General features: G+C 36.8%; 2 protein-coding genes across 2 annotated transcripts in view; one reads left to right on the top strand and one right to left on the bottom strand.

Annotated features, from left to right (window-relative positions):
* The first annotated feature begins 4,201 nt into the window (after positions 1 to 4,201).
* Positions 4,202 to 7,946, top strand: LOC128222447 (uncharacterized). The gene has a single exon (XM_052931454.1). It carries the CDS (start codon positions 4,376 to 4,378, stop codon positions 6,122 to 6,124), a length of 1,749 nt encoding a protein of 582 aa, XP_052787414.1. The 5' UTR covers positions 4,202 to 4,375; the 3' UTR covers positions 6,125 to 7,946.
* A 4,905-nt stretch (positions 7,947 to 12,851) lies between these two features.
* Positions 12,852 to 17,844, bottom strand: part of LOC128222066 (zinc finger protein 761-like) — a 55,790-nt gene continuing 50,797 nt past the window's right edge. Inside the window, exon 4 of the transcript XR_008259063.1 lies at positions 12,852 to 12,968. The gene's annotated coding sequence lies outside the window, so the exon portion shown is untranslated. The remainder of the gene's footprint in view (positions 12,969 to 17,844) is intronic.

Below are 17,844 nucleotides of genomic sequence, written 5' to 3' on the forward strand. Positions count from 1 at the left end.
GGAAGGGAAATTAGGAGGGAAATGAGGCAGGCACAGATGTTTGAGTGCATCCTTGGAACTCCGGGATGAAAAAACAAAACAATATTATGTTAAAAACCCTTAATGTTTAATGCAGGAGCTTTACCTTAAGTATTGTTCAATGAAATAACTCTGTGATAACCCTATTGTTTACATGTTTAAAGCACTGATAATAATAAAAAATGTAAGATCAAATGGCTTATTGTTCTGTTATCATTGAGCATAACAATCCAGCTGTATGAGAATAGGGACGAAAAAGGATCTCGGCATCATGCTGGCTAAATGTCGGCTATTACAAATATGCCGATATCGGCCCGATGTCGAGCCGTGTTGCACATCCGACATCGGCCCGATGTAAATGCCGATGTCGGGCCGATGAAGTGTTCCATATCGGCCCGACATCGGGCCGATATAAAATGTTTGCTGGGCTGTAGCTTCAAAAAGAAGGGTTGTACTTTTCAATTTAAGATCAAGGTCATGTAAGGAAATACCATTTATAAACTGTTAAGATTTTGAATACTGTAGCGTTAAAAGTGAGAAAGAAGGTAAACAATAGGATAAACTCCACTCTTTGGGCAAACAATCTTCATCTCATTTTCTTAAGGCTCAACGTCATTATTTATATTTCCTTCCCCGTTACTTCCCATCCGATGTCAGCCTTTATCACTACTTCGCCGTTACTGCCCACCCGATGTCAGTCGTAAACCCCTACTTCGCCGTTACTGCCCACCCGATGTCAGCCGTAAACCCCTACTTCGTCGTGACTGCCAACCCGATGTCAGTCGTAAACCCCTACTTCGCCGTTACTGCCAACCTGATGTCAGCCGTAAACCCCTACTTCGCCGTTACTGCCCACCCGATGTCAGCCGTAAACCCCTACTTCGCCGTTACTGCCCACCCGATGTCAGCCGTAAACCCCTACTTCGTCGTGACTGCCCACCCGATGTCAGCCGTAAACCACTACTTCGCCGTTACTGCCCACCCGATGTCAGTCATAAACCCCTACTTCGCCGTTACTGCCCACCCGATGTCAGCCGTAAACCCCTACTTCGTCGTGACTGCCCACCCGATGTCAGCCGTAAACCACTACTTCGCCGTTACTGCCCACCCGATGTCAGCCGTAAACCCCTACTTCGCCGTTACTGCCCACCCGATGTCAGCCGTAAACCCCTACTTCGTCGTGACTGCCCACCCGATGTCAGTCGTAAACCCCTACTTCGTCGTGACTGCCAACCCGATGTCAGTCATAAACCCCTACTTCGTCGTGACTGCCAACCCGATGTCAGCCGTAAACCCCTACTTCGTCGTGACTGCCAACCCGATGTCAGCCGTAAACCCCTACTTCGCCGTTACTGCCCACCCGATGTCAGCCATAAACCCCTACTTCGCCGTTACTGCCCACCCGATGTCAGCCGTAAACCCCTACTTCGTCGTGACTGCCAACCCGATGTCAGTCGTAAACCCCTATTTCGACGTTACTGCCCACCCTATGTCAGCTGTTATCACTCCTTCGACGTTACTGCCCACTCTATGTCAGCTGTTACCACTCCTTCGCCGTTACTGCCCACCCGATGTCAGCTGTTACCACTCCTTCACCGTTACTGCCCACCCGACGTCAGCTGTTACCACTCCTTCACCGTTAATTCCTACCCAATGTCAGCTGTTACCACTCCTTCACCGTTAATTCCTACCCAATGTCAGCTGTTACCACTCCTTCGCCGCTACTACCCACCCGATGTCAGCTGTTACCACTCCTTCGCCGTTAATTCCTACCCAATGTCAGCTGTTACCACTCCTTCGCCGTTAATTCCTACCCGATGTCAGCTGTTACCACTCCTTCGCCGTTAATTCCTACCCAATGTCAGCTGTTACCACTCCTTCACCGTAACTGCCCACCCGATGTCAGCTGTTACCACACCTTCGCCGATAATTCCTACCCAATGTCAGCTGTTACCACTCCTTCACCGTTACTGCCCACCCGATGTCAGCTGTTACCACTCATTCGCCGTTAATTCCTACCCAATGTCAGCTGTTACCACTCCTTCACCGTTACTGCCCACCCGATGTCAGCTGTTACCACTCCTTCGCCGTTAATTCCTACCCAATGTCAACTGTTACCACTCCTTCGCCGTTAATTCCTACCTGATGTCAGCTGTTACCACTCCTTCGCCGTTCTGACCATCCTGTGCCAGTTGTTACGACTCCCTTCGCCCCTACTAGCATCAGAACACATATAGTTTCATTATATGTTTGATATAAGTCTCTACCTCTATAAAAACATACAGTCTCGATAAAAAAGTATTTTTTTTTATAAAAGGCTTCATGAAAAAAAAACATGTTGAATTTTAGCTTTCAGTAAATAAACAAGACCTTGTACGAGCTCAAAATCTGCGGTTAAATGTCAAAATGCTATGTTTTTAACAACCACATTTCATTAAAAGGACAACCAGAAAATATTACAGTCATTTCGTTCAGTCAAACATTTTCTGAAATCATGACCTAGACATATGCACTCTTTTATTTGTAGAAACATCCGAATCCGGGCCGATATTTGTGGTATCGAGGAATCTTATCATTAATAAAGACATTTCCTGCATACCAAATGCTTCGAGTAACGTAGTTTATCTTTTAGTAATTATTTGCAATACTTGAATTTGGACCAGGAGAATTTGTCGAAAGTATCTATTTGCAAGTGTGTGTCCCTTAAATAAAGAATTTTATATTTGCGCTCTCACATCCAAAGTTTATTACTAACACCCAATTGGATTGAAAAGGGCTGATGCATGTTGCATCTGCCGGAATTTATTTTGAAAAGGACTGGTGGATTTGCAACCCAGTCCGCATAACTTGTATGATAATGATTACATAATCTTAAATAAAGAATTTGTTGAAGATTTGGAAGCCAGTGATCGACTACATCCATCAACACTCACACAAGACCAAACTCTCACGCAACATCGTGCCAACGAGAGTGATTAATATAAGTTGCAATAGCTTGTTTCACAATCATTGTAAAATTAAATAAGTTTAAACTAACTAAACTAACACTCACACATATTTTACCTTGCCTCACTTTCTATTTCATCTTCCTTCTTTTCTCATACCTTTTTCTACTTTAATTAATACAGTTAATTAATTCATAATAAAGACATAATTCTTTAATATAGGTAATTGCATTTAAAGACCCCAATCATGCATCTGTGTTTAAACCATAGTTTAAATATGAACTTGTATAATAATAACTTCATTACTAATAATTCTTCCTCAAATGCAAATTGTAATTTATCATAACAGGGAAAGGAACTCTATTAGTTTAATGCTACCGTTCCAATTATGAAATTTGATTATGTATTTGTATTGAAATGTTAAATTATTGCTCAATAAAATACTTTTGAAAGTATGTTTAAACCAAATGAAACAAAACTCGAATACCCTCTATCGTAAAAGGGTTTTGATAATCGCATTGAATACTTGGCAATTAACTAGACCACTTTATATATTAAATCAACTGCATGCTTATACAATTTGGAATACTTTTTACCAGTAGGAGTTTGAAATCAAGGATGGAATGAAACGAATTCTAAACTTTACCAACAATAATTGAGATTCAAAGTATTAATTTAAGTAACTTAATCATACACATGCTTCTCGTTACATTATATCATAAATCAAACATACATTATAATAAGGAAAATACGGAAACGATGAAAAAAAAAAACTCAATCATTTGAATCGGTGAGTTTCATAACTTAGCATGTATATATTATATATGTAAGCAGGAGTCTAGTTCGAAAAGTTGCCCCAATATGTTTTAACACTAGCAATCAAGCAAATCGCATCGATCGAAGTACATAATTATGGTGTTTATTAAGAGCATCAAGCATAACGTGATAAGGGAAGTACGTATTCGTTTCGTCAGCCGAGTGAACATCAGTTTTACAAAACCCATCGTTTATCATGTTCTTTCTTACCACACAATATTAAACCGACGGTTATTTTAAATACATGTACATTAAATTATGACAACTACAAGATAAAAACACAACTTAACTACCCCGTTGCTGAATTATGCTTGCACATTGACGTACTTTTTAGCGCATTTTTTGCATTTAAATATCTGTGTTGAAATGAGTAGGCCCGTTTATCATTAAGTATTTCGCAATATCATATAAATCGGAAATCCCCGATTAAGTCCATTGTGAATGTTATTAAACAGAAAGTGTGAGGAAGTGCCTGTTGGAAATGATATACATTAACCCGAGGATTAATGACATTTTTTCTTGAATATTATCGTGTATGCTGACATCTAACAATGACATTCACATACTATTAAAAGTCTAGTTGTGTACATTTAAAAATGACGAATGAAAACTATTCTCTTATTCTATCTAGTGCTCTCGACACATTGGGATATGGAGAGGTCGATTTTCGCCGACGCAAAAAGATATATACGCGATATGAATCAATCTTGAATGGTTCACATGGTGATGAAGAATTAACCTTTGTTTTGGCCGGAAGTAAAGGCGATGGCATTTCAAACGTATTAGAGTCCGATATTGACCTGATGATGTGCCTGTCAGAAGCTAAGTGTTTTGACATTCAATCAATACAGGAGGCACCAAATACCTACCGAGTTCGTTTTTTGTCGGACTTCAACGGTGTCACGCCTGGTTATTGCATTCTGAAACTTGTGACATATAATAACCCCGTTGGTGAAGACGGCGAATACCTCCAGTTACTTCTTGACAATATGGTGCCATATAACGATGGCCAATATCTGTTGAGCCTGAATATGCTGAAGATGGCTTATGATCAACAACTTGGCGTGGATTTCGGCGAAACTAACGGCCCTGCTCTTACATCCTTCTTTTCACACGTATGGACATCAGATGGAAATCTTACGACTGACATTGATCTGGTTATGGCCATACCAGTCTGTTGTCCAGTCATCCTTCAGCAATGGAGACATCGACGAAGGAATTGGGGCTGGCCGCCTCAAAATGTGATAGAACAAGTCGTTAACATGGATGGACAGCTAGTTCCAGTGAGCTCCAAGGAAAACCTGTTGGCCCCACTTGAATGGAGATTCTGTTTTGTTACGGCCGAAAAAGAGCTCGTGTTGTCACTGAGTGAGACGCACAAGAAACTGTATGTGCTTCTCAAAATGGTTGTGAAAGAAAGACTGAAGTTCATTTGTCCGGCTATGACGTCATTTGTGACAAAAAACTTAATCTTCTGGATGGCGGAAATGATCCCAAGTCATCATTTTAAACCCGAGAAATTGACGTATCTGGGAATAATTGCACTGACGTATCTGCAAAGGTTTGTCAAAGAGAGATTTATGCCGTACTACATGATACCCGAACGAAATTTGCTTGAAGGGAAACTGACCGAGGATAATAGAGAGCAGTGCATGAGAATTCTTTCTGAGCTTATTGACCAAGGGCCGTTCATGTTCGAAGGTCAAGAAGGGTTACCGAAACACATGAACTACACAATAAGACAACTGATCATGAACGAAGCACACGCCAATTTTCTCGTGCACTTTAGGGCAGCAACATATAACATGCTCGATCTTAACTGCATTGAAGAGCTATTCAGTATCCTGATACACGAGTTCTTGCCTTCTCTAGAGCTTGCATCCCGGCATGAGCATAGGTCACACACATCGGTTGGAAGTATTGCTTCTCAAGCGTCGATTGGGGGTATTGCTTCTCATGCGTCGATTGGAGGTATTGCTTCTCAGGCGTCGATTGGAGGTATTGCTTCTCAGGGGTCGATTGGAGGTATTGCTTCTCAGGGGTCGATTGGAGGTATTGCTTCTCAGGGGTCGATTGGAGGTATTGCTTCTCAAGCGTCGATTGGAGGTATTGGTGATCAAGCGTCGTTTGGAGGAATGACTTTAAGCCAAGACGATAGTTTTCATGTGGAATTTGGGACACAATTCCAAAATTTCTTCGTAAGGAATATAGGCGAACTATTTCCTGTGATTCTGGCGTCTCCGTTCGTATCCATCCTGTGGTCTACGATGTTTCGGGTCCCATTGGACAAAAGCATTATGTTGATTTTGAAACTGATTATATACCTGTTAGGGAAATTCGATTAAATATCTATAAAGATAGTCGAATGACAAGACGGAAATACTGATCCCAATTATAAAGACTCTACAAGAATATATAGCACTTTGTTGATACATGTTTGGGAAAATTTTGATGGTGGGCACCAATTAATTGTTTTAAGCCCTCAATAAATTCTTATTTAGTTTTCACTGACGGTTTCGAGGCGGTTACCGCGGCATTCAACAATGTCGATATTTAGTCTTCACTGACCGTGCAAAGGCGGTTACCGCGGCAATCAACTATGTCGATATTTAGTCTTCACTGACCGTGCAAAGGCGGTTACTGCGGCATTCAACTATGTCGATATTTAGTCTTCACTGACCGTGCAAAGGCGGTTATCGCGGCAATCAACTTTGTCGATATTTAGTCTTCACTGACCGTGCAAAGGCGGTTACCGCGGCAATCAACTATGTCGATATTTAGTCTTCACTGACCGTGCAAAGGCGGTTACCGCGGCACTCAACTTTGTCGATATTTAGTCTTCACTGACCGTGTCGAGGCGGTTACCGCTACATTCAACTATGTCGATATTTCAGTCTTCACTGACCGTGCAAAGGCGGTTATCGCGACATTCAACTATGTCGATATAATTAATCTTCACTGACCGTGCAAAGGCGGTTACCGCGGCATTCAACTATGTCGATATTTAGTCTTCACTGACCGTGCAAAGGCGGTTACCGCTACATTCAACTATGTCGGTATTTAGTCTTCACTGACCGTGCAAAGGCGGTTACCGCGGCAATCAACTTTGTCGATATAAATTCTTCACTGACTGTGTCGAGGCGGTTTCCGCGGCAACCAACTATGTCGATATTTAGTCTTCACTGACCGTGCAAAGGCGGTTACCGCTACATTCAACTACAACTATGTCGATATTAAGCGATATTAAGTCTTCACCAATCGTTCAAAGGCGGTTACCGCGGCATTCAACTATGTCGATATTTAGTCTTCACTGACCGTGAAGAGGCGGTTACCGCGACATTCAACTATGCCGATATTAAGCGATATTAGGTTTTCACCAATCGTGCAAAGACGGTTACCGTGACATTCAACTCTGTCGATATTTAGCGATATTAAGTCTTCACCAATCGTGCAAAGGCGGTTACCGCGGCATTCAACTATGTCGATATTTAGTCTTCACTGACCGTGCAAAGGCGGTTACCGCTACATTCAACTACAACTATGTCGATATTAAGCGATATTAAGTCTTCACCAATCGTTCAAAGGCGGTTATCGCGGCATTCAACTATGTCGATATTTAGTCTTCACTGACCGTGAAGAGGCGGTTACCGCGACATTCAACTATGCCGATATTAAGTTTTCACCAATCGTGCAAAGACGGTTACCGCGACATTCAACTCTGTCGATATTTAGCGATATTAAGTCTTCACCAATCGTGCAAAGGCGGTTACCGCGGCATTCAACTATGTCGATATTTAGTCTTCACTGACCGTGTCGAGGCGGTTACCGCGGCAATCAACTTTGTCGATATTTAGCGATATTAAGTCTTCACCAATCGTGCAAAGGCGGTTACCGCGGCATTCAACTATGTCGATATTTAGTCTTCACTGACCGTGTCGAGGCGGTTACTATAGCGCTTATCAATGACTACATTTTGATAGTTGTTGTTTTGTAGCGTTGTCTCTTGTTTGATGTTTGGTTGACCTTGATCTGTTTTCCTTTACCAAAATCTTGGTAACATTTTAGGCAACTGGGCTTGTGCCTGTATTTTCCATTGTATTATTGAAATATACTTTATTATAGTGTATGAGATCTAGATGAAAATAAATTACATGTATTACAGTTATAGTCTGCTCGTTCTGGTTTCTTTTGGGAAAGTTTTCACACTGCAATAATTTCCTATTTCACGACGACTAACGATTAATTCATATTCGACAATGTCCGACAGTGGATATGAGGATATTAACTATAGCTTTATTTCATATTTTGCAATATTAGGAAAAGCAACATAGCTTCTTTTAGATTCGGCATTATCCAACAATGAGTACGGGGATACCAAACATAACTTTATTTCATATTCGGCGATTTTCACAAAATGTTTATGGGGTCATCAAGCATAGCGTTCTAATAAAATTAAATGTATAAAGATTGTAGGCGCGAAGTATAAAGGACGATGTTTGCTGCGTTAATTTGGGAGGGAAACATCTACGCTAGGGGTCAGGGACAACGGCGCCCGTGCAATAGAAAACAACGACGCGGTTATCATGTATTTAATAACAAACAGAAAGGTGATTTTTACAGCTCTCTATAAGAGGTTTGATTTTAAAAAATATTCGGACGAGGAGACTTTAGAATGGAGATACAATGGAAAATGCCCCTTGATACGTTTTCCGCACTTTTCGAACATACCACTTGGTTATTTAACGTGCTTGATTTTTAAGCACCAATACACGAAATCAATATTTCCTGTGCTAAGTGCTTAAATACTTCACAAAATTAGTTTAATCATAGTTCATTGTTCTTTTCTGTCAACAGTATAAATTACATACAATTTACACATACACATACAATCAAATCAAACATAAAGTACAACTGGGTTGGGCTACAAGTTATGAAAACAGTCGTTTCAGCCCTTCCTTGGCGTCAATGTAACGGTAATGTCGTTTTAATCTATGATTAAACGTAACTAGAAAAGGAGAAAATGTTAACACGAAATTGACGATGACATTAGAAAATACCTAGACATTACATATTTGCCAGAAGAAGCAGAGCAAAAACAAAAACACGTTTGGTTTTATACATGACGCTTACAATATTTAACAAAGATGCATAGCTTTGGCATCATTTTCAGTTCTTACATTGAGGAAATAGATACACAAAGAGAGAAACAAAAAACAAACAAAAAACTCACTATTCTATGTATTGTTCTTTGTTTAAAAGAATGGTTGTCCGGGCAAATATTCTCAAAAGAAAGTGTTAGTGTTAACGAAACCATTAGAAAAGCTGTTTGTTTACATACAAATCAATGGTAAACGTGGCGCAAACATGTTCATAAGTGGTTATTCCAAGTGTGTATTTATATATTGCGTTATGACTAAGGTTAAATGATACCGGACATCATGCATTCTTTAGTTAGTGCTTTCAAGATTTGTATAACCAATTCAAAAATAAAAAAATGCTAAATAACGTATTTAAGGAACATTTCGGTATGGAAACGTTTTGGGGCCATCTGTTGTTTGTTTTTAAACATTTTGCCTAAAAATAAATAATTATAACAGTATAAATTGTATATAATGCGTTGCGTTATATCAGAGCTTTTCGACTTACATGTTAAACACTACAACATCAATAACATGCAGTGAAAATGTGGAAGTACCAGATAATGTATGGATGTTCGAAAAACTGGGTCAAGCTTGAATTTTGCAACTAGTAATCCTTAGGGGACTCAAAGCCTAACTGATGTAAGATGTAACGTTAATGAAAATCTTGTCAATGATTATGATAAAATCAATTTCATGATAATTTCCCATAGATCGCGCATTATTACCACCCAATACAGGGCTAGCTCTACAGAATGCTTATTAGAAAAAAAGACCGAGCGTTTTTATAATTGTCATAGCCTTGTGTCGTACATGGTAATTAAATTCATGAGTTTATATATAGAAAGACTCGTTTTTATACTTCCTTCAATATTTATTAACATTAAAAAATAGTTAATATAAAGTGTTCATTATTTCAAACTCCTCTAGTTTTATAAGCAATACAACATTAATTTTAAAAGGGAAGTAATATTAACTTCCATAATTAGTTCCATCTTAGATATTTAAGATAAATGGGATAAACTAAAATTTTTAGACAATACAAATTGCTATCGCGGGCTTTTTTTTAATTAATATCGCACACTGTGTGCGTTCTATTTAGTGTTACAGTCATGGCGTCGATTAGTGATTCACATTCCAAGATTCACATACAAAAAAAAAATATTTCTTATATTTGTTTTCAAACTTACAACCATACAAAGTTAAAATCAATTTCAAAGAAAAACATTTCAAAATTCTCTTTTTAAAAAGCATTGTAATGTTTGTTTTCAAATATCAATATTATCTGAATCTGTATTCTACAAGAATCAATGCAAGATATCACAAAGTAAGTGTTAAAATTTTGATTCTAATTCCAAAAATCGTTAAAACTAATCATCAGTTTTTCAAACAATTGTTGTGATTGGTCTTCCGCTGATAACGTTTGTTTTAATGCTGTATATAATAAATATTTATACATTTTCTTTCAATCTTTTATCCATTTCGATGGCAAATGTCAAATAGATAGCTGTTGTTTGATAGCTTCTACATTCTTTTATATAATCTTACACGTGCATGCAGGCGTGGTCATAGTTGTCCGGTTAGCGCAGTGGTTAGCGCACTCGCTTCTCACCTAGGCGACCCGGGTTCGATTCCCGGCTTGGGCGCATGTGAGTTTGGTTTGTGGTCACCAAGCCGGACAAGTGGGTTTTCTCCGGGTTCTCCGGTTTCCCCCACAACACAAGACCACACTCTCGCGTAAAATCGTGCCAACGAGATGGTTAATATAATGTTGTAATAACTTGTTTCACAATCGTTGCAAAAATATATTTAAACTTTAAGCTGTCTTATGATTTAATATATATATGAAGATAAACAATGATATATAGGTCACTTTTGTTTTCATCTACTTCAATGATTAATTGATAGCCCCTTGTAAATAGACAGTTTCGCCAATATACAACCCTTTTGTAAATCCTGTTTGTTTAACGCTTAATTTATAAACAGCGTTTCAGGCACACAGATTAGCAAGTCCGTGGAGGGGTCCAGCCAGTCCATTCATACCGGCAGCAAAGCTGAAATAGTCACGCGATTGGAACTGTGCATGTTGAAACCAAATCAGAAGAGGACCTATATTCTGGAGTTGAAAGGCTGCGCGAGCCTTTGGGGAGTCCGAAGTTCATCAGAGTCATATATGCCTTAAATTCATGCAAAAACTGGGACGCATCGTGCATGCGCAATAACCGGATAAATACTTGTCCATTTTCATGTACTGTGCAATTGGTGTTGGGTTTCAGAAACGTTGAAAACGGGGTTCGTATCCCGGTAACCGTGTACGTTATGGCCGCTGATCGAAAGTCGCTCAAAACCGAATTCCACATCGTCTTTACCCTGGTCATCCCACATATCGGATCTTGCACATAATTGTTCATATTTTATACTAAAAGTTTAGATTCGCCACCATGTTATACATATTATACTTTACTTTTTATTTCATTGTATTTGGGGAATAAAATATTAAGACAAATTTGTTTACACGTGTGTTGTTCTTTTTTAATCACTTAAAAAATACGACAAACACTATTTTTTACGGTTACGCACCACTAATATATTATCGGAGCGCACTCCCATATTTCCCGTATACACAACAAAAGAAATAATTATATATCCAAGTTTTATTTATTTAATACTCTGGCAACTTACTTTTTGATAATATATATTGTGAAAATAGTTTTTGCAGTGCATATCGAATCTATATAATTTGTATAAAATATCATACTGATATGTGGAAATATTTTAGCGGAAATTACTAGTATATATTTATCAAGAGCATAACAAGTGCTAGCATATACAACATGCATATGTCAATTGGTTGAAATAAAGAGAACATATTTTAAATGTATAAACGTTATGTAATAGTAAGATGATCTGAAGTAACATTATAATTATTAAAAATGGGCGGGGTGAGCGAAGCGAAAGTTCTTAATCGAATTAAGCCTAGCTAGTACTTAATGATTTCATTGGCTGAAAATGTAGGTTGTATTCGTGCGCATATGAATGTTAAGGCATTCGGCGCTGGGAAGCCGATACGTTCACATCGATACAATTGATTGTTAATTTTTACATATAGATGTTGACAGTTTTCTGTTATTATGCAATTTCATCATATGAATGATCTATTTGTTATCACTTGTATACATAGCGTTGTAATTGGCACTTGTATATAGTTCATATACATCATGAGTCATATTAATGATACTGTATTGTATGTACTTATACATAATTGTTAAAGATGTTACGGCTGATGAGGCCAGATATTTAGTGGTACGAGACAAATCCTGTAAATCTGGATGACAAACGGGCAGAGGTTTCTGAGTTTTCCCCAGAAGGAGGGTTTTATCTCAGTTTTTCCTCGGCCAGTCGACCACGTCTGTGAGCTCCATTTTTGTCAGGCATGTTGTAAAAAAGTCATACATTGCTCATGTTGCAAGTTAATGTTGTATATGTTTATCGGCTTCCCAAATCGCTTCAATGAGACTTCCAAAATAATACCATTGAAAAGTATTAATTCGTTACCTCTCGATTGACATTATCCAGTATTAATCTTTTAAAGCAAAACAGGAAACCTACAGTTATGAGGGAGTGAATGTCATGGAGGGTTATAACTTCGAGAGATTAATCTACCAGTCCAATAAGGACTAGTTGCAAAGAATGCTAAGTCATATTAGAAAAAACAGACTGAGCGTTATAATAATTGTCATAGCCTTGGTGTCAACTTGCTACTGGTATTCATGGCATATATATTGATTGTTTATTTCCAAAATAAAAATATGTTCAAATTCATTAAGATTTTAAGAATCAAATTTGAAACGTTAATATTTATCATTACCTTTTTAATACAAATCATGTAAAACTATTTTGGAAAGGGAAGTAATATACAGCGCAATTCTACGCTTTACTGGTTCAGTACTGTTCACTGGTATTATCGACACTAGTATTAATTGTCCCATTCAGATTGTTTCTAAGGCTCTTGACGGTTTTTTTTTTCGAGCTGTTACACACTAAATGCCTTCTGAAATGCAAATTTGCAAAATATTTTTAAATTCAAATAAAACGAAAATCTTAATCAAATTTAACAACATGCATGCTGGCTTCAAGGATACTATAAACAGAATATGGCCCCAATTTCTCGAAACTTCTTAAGCTTAACAGGCTTAAGTTTATCATTTCAATAAGTCAAAATACATAGTTATAGTGATTTTTTTATAAATGAAAAATGGTTTATTGTGATAATCGTAACGATAATTCCTATCTAAAGAATTAAAACGTTTAAAGGAGTACCAGTATATAAAACTCAAAATATTGAAAGACAAAAATAGTGGGTTTAGCTTAATCCTGTTAAGGAAGTTTCGAGAAAAAGGGGTAAGGTCAACAATTCGTCGAATACCGAAAATGACGTAAATTTTCCAAAAATAACGTTGCGATATATTATCAACGATCGCACGAGCACTGAATATCGTATGTATGTCGTACCACACCAAAATAACGATCGCAACGGCGTCCTACCGACATTGCGTTTTATGCGTTCACTACTGTTTAAAGTTACGACAGGTGGGACGTTCACGTAAAGTTCACAAATATGGCGGCGTTGTTTGTTTTTAATCAAGAAGGACCACAACGCTCTCCAAGCAGCCTCTTTCATTATCAGAGCATCTGACAGATGTGGGGATTGTGAACAGGCACAGACTGCCTCGAATCGCCATCAATCATTTGGAAGAGCAGCTACGAGACGATCTTTCACCTCCCACAAACACGTCACTATAATTTCCGTCAATGGCAAGGGATTTTTTTTTAAGAATTTACCGTCAATTAAACTTTCATACCTTCATTTTCAATATTATTTAGTACTTGAATTGACTTAATGCCTATATATTTTATAAGTATGATAAATGATGTATCAAAGATAATCCAATATTAAGATACACCGGATACCATTTATACGAGCATTTTACATTAACAATTTGAACAAACCTTTGCAAAATGTGCATACCTTCATTGTTCATGTAATCGGATTATGCTAATTGTGAAACATAGGCGAGACCAACAGCTAGACTCCAGCAGGTCTCGCCACAATAAATTGAAATATAAACTATAAACTACTACATCAACAGACGCGGCTGAATTGGTTCAAGTCTAGTTTATTTTGGTCATTATTGAAGTGAAGGTAAACACAAAGTTAAAAGTTCAAATAAGTGTTGGAAATAAGCAAGGGTAAAATGGAATTATATAACCCAGTAAATATACTATATCTTCCATAAAACTGAAAAATCCCGTGAAGATGAATAGATCAATGGTTCAATATAAAATCTTGTGAAATTCCAAAAGGTGTTAAGGACCTATGTATTTATAACAATTATGTGAAAAATAATAAACGAAATTTGAAAGATCGGCAGTTAAAACAGTTAAAAGCAACAGAAGAAATATTTTCCAAAACAGTTTATTTCCCAAAACAAATTGAGCAGAAATATTTTCCAAAACAGTTTATTTCCCAAAACAAATTGAGCAGAAATATTTTCCAAAACAGTTCATTTACCAAAACAAATTGAGCAGAAATATTTTCCAAAACAGTTCATTTACCAAAACAAATTGAGCAGAAATATTTTCCAAAACAGTTCATTTACCAAAACAAATTTAAGACCAATGAGTGAGGATGTAAACCTCAACTCTTGCTTTATATTCAAGTTTCAAAAGTTTCAAAATTTATTGGCAGATCGGCATAGAATAGCCTTTGGCCATTAACAACATAAATATGGCAAAAACATAAATCAACTATAAAAAGTAACGGAATAATAATAAATATACATCATGTAATTAAATATGAAAATATAAATTGTTAAACACTTAGAAGGAAAAAGCAGAAATTAACAAAAGTTAACATAAGGAGGATTACTATTGTACAAGGAAAGTATTTCTTAAATTCATGGCTTCTTTAATGTAGATTGCTATCTTAGTTTGTCTTTTGCTTAACATTAGTCGTTTAAACATATTTAAATTTGGCCATGATATATTTCCTAGATATTTTAAGCGTAAGAGTCTAAATTTACTACAGCATAATACAAAATGGTATTCATTTTCTATAACATTAGCGTTACAGCATTTGCAAAGTCTGTTTTCTCTTGCAATACCGGTGTATCTGCCGACTTCAATTTCTAACTTGTGAGCAGACAATCTCATGGAAGAAAAATGTTTGCGTAAATTATCGTTTTCAATTCTATCAAGATATTCTTCGTATTCAAAATTTGTTTTCAGTGAGCAATATGTTTCCAATTTAGTCATGCTATTTATCGATCCACGCCAATCTTGGATAAACTGGTCACGGAGTCTAGCTTTTAACAAAGGAAAGTATTCGGCATTTACATCAAAATTATCAGTAAGAAAATTTAATCCTAAATGGTTTATAATAGATTTCATCTTAGTCGCCCAGCATGGGCCATTTATATTATTACACTGATCGAGATACATATAATTCATCGGAGAGTCACCATTTTTCATAATCTTTAACCAGAATTTGATTGCCCTTTCCTTGCAAACGACAGATAATGGTATTTCCCCAAATTCACCGTATACAGCATAGTTAGGAGTCTGTTTTTTTACACAAAGTAAATGCTTTAAAAATCGAACTTGCAGTTTATCAACTTCTTTAAAATTATAAACTCCCCAGACTTCTGACCCGTATACAAGAATAGGCACAATCATAGTATTGAACAACGATAACTTGGTCTTGACATCTAATTTGACTCGATCGAACAAAATCAGGAGACTATTATATGCCCTAAGAGCTTGATCATGTAATATCTTAACAGCACTAGACATATTGCCTGAATACATAAAATTAATACCTAAGTACGTAAAATTATCAACAACTTCAATAGTCTCATTATTTATAAAGAACTCAATATTTCTATATTGCTTCCTTTTTTCAAATATACAAACTTTTGTTTTGTTAACATTAATTTTCAAACCCCATTTGATAGAGTAATGAAAAATAGAGTTAATTTGAGCTTGGAGACTGGCTGCATCAGTAGTAAAAAGCACAATATCATCAGCAAATAGTATCATATACATAGATAACAGTTCAAGGTCTTTAGTACAGAGTGAGTTGAAATCAATATTTTCATATATATCATTTATAAATAATATAAATAAAAGGGGAGATAAAGCTATTGTCTCTAGCTATTTTTATACAGGATTGGATGTCGCTATATATACACTTGATCATGTTGATCATTTTACAGCTGATACCTGATTTAATCAATTTTACCCATAATGCATCTCTATTAACTGTGTCAAAAGCTCTTTGGTAATCTATGAATGCGCACCACAGTTTGGAACCTTTGTTAAGGACTTTTTGTATAGAAGCGTGAAGAAGGAAAATTGCATCAGCTGTAGAGTGACCATCTCTAAAACCAAATTGACCATCATAATATTTATTGTTATTTTCACACCATTTGTTAATTCGATTTCTTAATATTAGTGAATATATTTTGGCAGTAACATTTACTAGAGTAATGCCTCTATAATTTGCCGGATTAGTATTGTCTCCCTTTTTAAAAATAGGGACAATTACGCCTTTAGTCCAGCATTTAGGATAAACACAATTATCATATATATAGTTAAACAGAGTACAAAGATAAGGCGAAATAAAATCGTTACTGTCAATGAAAAAATCCGCAACGTTTCTATCAAAATCACAGGCTTTGTGCCGCTTCAGCGACTTTATGGTTTTGACAATTTCTTCTATTGATATTTCGCAGTCGAGAAAATCAATGGAGAGAGTTTCGTCTCTCGATATATTATGGTCTCTAATGTTAAATTGACCCTCAGCTTCATTTGAAATGTTTGAAAAATGATCAAAAAACGAATTTTCAGATGCATTAGTGGATGACTTAGCAGAATTGCTGAACTTTTTGATGTATTTCCAAAATTTACGAGGTGCTGTTTTACTTAAAGATGATATCTTTTTCTTTTCTGCCCCATAAAATATATGTTTAGCTTTGCGTTTTGTTTTAGAAAATTTACTCCTAGCGTTTAAAAACTGTAATTTATTAACATCAGTATGATTATGATCATAAGTGCGTTTCGCAGTCAAGAAATCACGTTTCGCGCTTATACAGCTTTCATCAAACCAAGACGCTTTTTTGGTATTTCTGTTTCCGGTAGATTTGCGGCTACGAAAAGTCTTCCCGAAACAATTTAAAGAGATGTCATACATCAGATTTGAAAAGTTTTGCAGACAATCGTCAATCGAGGATTGATTGGATAATAATTTTGTATTTATATTATCAAACAGCTCAGACTTATTTGTAAGTGATTGCAAGAAAATGTTTCTTCGGGAAGTATCCCACACAATTTTGTCATATTCATGACAAGTATCATTTATTTCAAGTTCAGTGCAATTTAAAGAAAAATAAACTGGACAGTGATCCGAGAATTCTGTCAGGTCCATAACATACATTTTATTTATAATTTCATAACTATTGTGATTGCAGATAATATAATCCACAAGACTTGAAGTTGGTTTATTTCGCCACGATCCGTGAAAAGTACAGTTACCTGCCTCTAAACGGCCATTGAGAATACAAAGATCATTCTCTTTACAAAGTGATAAAAGTCGTGTGCCAAATTGATTGCATATTTTATCATTATTACGTCTATGTGGTAGGTTATTTGCATTCTGACTATACCCTGGTAAATCAATATATCGGTCAAGGTGTATTTCAGGTATATAGTCCGGGAGCTCACCCGTGCGTGAATTTAGGTCACCTGTCAAATACACATCGCCGAGAATCGTGTATTTACGAATACATGAGTTAAGCTGATCGAAAAAATCAAATTCAAACAATGTGGAGTTAACATTTCTATAAACATAAGAATCATGCGGAGGAATG

The sequence above is a fragment of the Mya arenaria genome, chromosome 16 (genome assembly GCF_026914265.1).
Source record: "Mya arenaria isolate MELC-2E11 chromosome 16, ASM2691426v1".
Lineage (NCBI taxonomy): Eukaryota > Metazoa > Mollusca > Bivalvia > Myida > Myidae > Mya > Mya arenaria.